The sequence below is a fragment of the Sphaeramia orbicularis genome, chromosome 11 (genome assembly GCF_902148855.1).
Source record: "Sphaeramia orbicularis chromosome 11, fSphaOr1.1, whole genome shotgun sequence".
Taxonomy (NCBI): domain Eukaryota; kingdom Metazoa; phylum Chordata; class Actinopteri; order Kurtiformes; family Apogonidae; genus Sphaeramia; species Sphaeramia orbicularis.
In genome coordinates, this window is record NC_043967.1 from 31679245 (window position 1) to 31682626 (window position 3382).

General features: G+C 39.7%; 1 protein-coding gene across 1 annotated transcript in view; it reads left to right on the plus strand.

Annotated features, from left to right (window-relative positions):
• Nucleotides 1-2205, plus strand: part of tpbg1b (trophoblast glycoprotein 1b) — a 2769-nt gene extending 564 nt beyond the window's left edge. The window contains exon 2 of the mRNA XM_030147672.1: nucleotides 1030-2205. Within this exon, the coding sequence (XP_030003532.1) occupies nucleotides 1030-1879 (850 nt within the window). The 3' untranslated portion in view covers nucleotides 1880-2205. The remainder of the gene's footprint in view (nucleotides 1-1029) is intronic.
• The last annotated feature ends 1177 nt before the right edge of the window (nucleotides 2206-3382 follow it).

Genomic DNA, 3382 nt, shown 5'->3' on the forward strand with positions numbered 1-3382 from the left:
ACAAATGCAAATTATTCTAATAGATATACAGTTATATAGAGCTGGCACGATGTTTCAAATGAAATTAATCTACAACATAATTTTTTGAGGGAAAATCTTAATCATTTTTAGAAACTTATTCATTTTATATGCACCTTTTTTTTTTTTTTTTTTTAGACAACTATGACTTTTAAAATCAGTTGTGCTGTGTGTTTTATGTTATATGTATGTATTATTCTTAGAGTATCATGTTGGAGGTGCAATCATTATAAGACAAAGTCCCTTATTTCTTCTTTGACTGTAAGCTGAATATCACTGGGTTATGGGTGGGAGCTTAGACTTTGGGAAACACTGATCATCATTTTTTGAGGGAAAATCTTAATCATTTTTAGAAACTTATTAATTTTATATGCAACTTTTTTTTTTTTTTTAGACAATTATGACTCTTAAAATCAATTGTGGTGTGTGTGTTTTATATTATACGTATGTATTATTTTTAAAGTATCATGTTGGAGGTGCAATAATAATAAGACAATGAAGTCCCTTATTTATGAGTGTGATCTTAGACTTTGAGAAACATTGATCATCATTTTGGGCACTTTTCTAACATTTTATGAACCACCAGTTTATTAACACTAAATACTTCATCTTTAATCTTTTAGTTGCAGCCCTAAACATATATCTTCATGGATGGATGGATGGATGGATGTAACACCTGATATTAGGGCGTTTACACAGTTGCCCATAAAGTTGGAATAAAAATATTTTCCCCTCTTCTCATGAAATAATTGTGATTTATTCTTGATAGATCAATTGTAACTGGACTTAGTATGCATCATTGGACCTGTTTAAAGGTGATTACCGATGTGTATAAATAGGAAAACAGAATTATTCTAACTTCATAGGTAACAGTGCACATACATCTCAAACAAGGTGGAGCGATGGTTAAAGCTGCAGTTTCTGTTTCTGTTCTAAGATGTTCATTTTTCATTCCGATCTGAATCTAAGGTCTGTTCTGTTCTGGTGTTTCTCGGATCTCCCCAAACGCAGAATTTCCGAGGTGGAATCCCACACCTTCGCCAGACTCCGCAGCCTTCGCACTTTGGACCTGAGCAACAACCAGCTGGCTGTCATTCACCCCGAGGCCTTCACTGTCCAGAACCAGTCCCTTCGGGAGCTCAACCTGAGCCGGGCCCTCTACAACCACTCGTCGGTGCTGGACCTGGCCACGTGCCTGCGCTGGAGCTCCTTGGGAAGCCTGCGGGTCCTGGATCTGTCCGACAACAGCCTCATCTATTTACCTTCACGCATCTTCTCCCACCTGACCAACCTGCGGAGGCTCCAGCTGTCCAACAACTCCCTGGTGGCCATACACAACTCCACCTTCCTGGGCTTGGAGCGGCTGGAGGAGCTGGACCTGACCCTCAACGCCCTCAAGACGGTGCCCGAGGAGGGTCTGACCGAGCTGGACTCCCTGCCTAGAACTACCCTCCTGCTGGGGGAGAACCCCTTTATATGCAAATGTGGAATTGAACCTTTTACCATGTGGCTCAACAGATCCCAGGGCCGCATCAGGGACGTGGAGGGCCTGGTGTGTTCGTTTCCCGCCAGCATGAGGAACACGTCGCTGCTGGTGGCGGGCAGGCTGACTCTGGGATGCCACCAGAGGGACGCGGGCGGAGATCTGGCCCTGCAGACCTCCTATGTCTTTCTGGGAATCGTCCTGGGCTTCATCGGCCTCATCTTCCTCTTTGTACTTTATCTCAACCGCAAGGGCATCAAGAAGCGGATCTACGACATGCGCGACGCCTGCAGGGAGGTGTGGGAAGGCTACCACTACCGCTTCGAGATCGACTCCGATCCCAGGTTATCGCAGGTGTCGTCCAGCGCAGACGTGTGAGAGGACACCGTCTTTTTTTTTCCTTATGAAACAGACTTTTTCTAACGCATTTATCTGTAGCGACGTGTAAAAAGTGTACAGATTTGTCTGTAAATATATACATACAATAGAGTTAATAATCATTCTGCCTTGATTAAAGCATGCACTGCCCATCTTTTCTTGATTCGCAGCAACTAACCACCCTCTTTTCAAACACAAAATCTCAAGTGAATATATTGTCCGATGAATGTTATGTCATACAGTGGTGGAAAAAAGTTTTGGACACACCATGCATTTGTGATATATCATCAAAGACCCAGGAAAGTAGAAGTTTTGTCTTTTTTACATTAAATAATTTACTTGATTGGAAACGGCATGATGCAACAGTTTTTTAAGATACTTTTTTTTTTTTTTTTTTAATGGAATGTCCTTTGCATTGGACGTAAAGCTGTGAAACTCTTGTCCCCTACACAGAACACAAAGCATCACTGGGTCTCAGGACGATATTGCATTAAAAATCACTGAACTCTACCAGGTATTATTCCAGTGTTTTCCAACCTTGGGGTCGGGACCCTACATGGAGTCTCCTGAAATTCAAATGGGGTCACCTGAAATTTCTAGTAATTGATAAAAATAAGATAAAATTAAAAAAAAAAAAAAAATTGCTAATAAAAAACATATGGTGAGTTGACAGAGACAATCCCAATCTTTAACAGACATGACAAACTGAAGCTGAAACTGAAGCACTGTGGTTCTGTTTATCTTTCAAATGTTCATTGTGGTCAGTTTCAGATGCTGCAGCTCTTTCATAATTCATAGTTTGAGTTCTTGTTTGTTCAGTATTAATTGTCAGCCTTGGAAATCCAAGCTGGACTGACTGTACATATCCTGACCAAGGAAAATCAATCAAAGCTCACTTTGTGCAGTAATCTACACCTGGCTTTTCTGCCTCTGTTCAGAATAATATACATTATATAGACTAAATGTCATCTAAAATTAATGTTTATTTACAACATAGTATAGCAAACTATTACATGATCAAAAACAAATTAATTTTAGCAAAAAAAACAAAAAGTCTTTGTTTTGAATGTTTGGGGTCGCCAGAAATTTGTGATATTAAAATGGGGTCACGAGCCAAAAAAGGTTGGAAACCACTGTATTATTCCATTCTCCAAACTTACATACTCTATTCTGCACATGCTCAGTTCCATCAAAGTCAAAACTGGATGTTTCGGCAAAATACTGAAACACATCCAGGACATGACAAGCGGAAACTGTCAAGAATTTAATTTGGACATTTTTGTTTTTTATTAACAATAAACCAAAACAATTTGCATTTGTGTCTGATGCAGCCAAACATAAAATCGATTTTAATATTTGAGATTGTGTTCCATTTTAAAACTTTTTTCCACTCCTGTATATTGCTCTTTAAGTCCACACTAGAGCAAAAGTAAGTGCCTGAAGTCAGTCATGAGTGAAAACAAAGCTGAACTCACTTTCGACATGGCACGCTTTCATTTATTG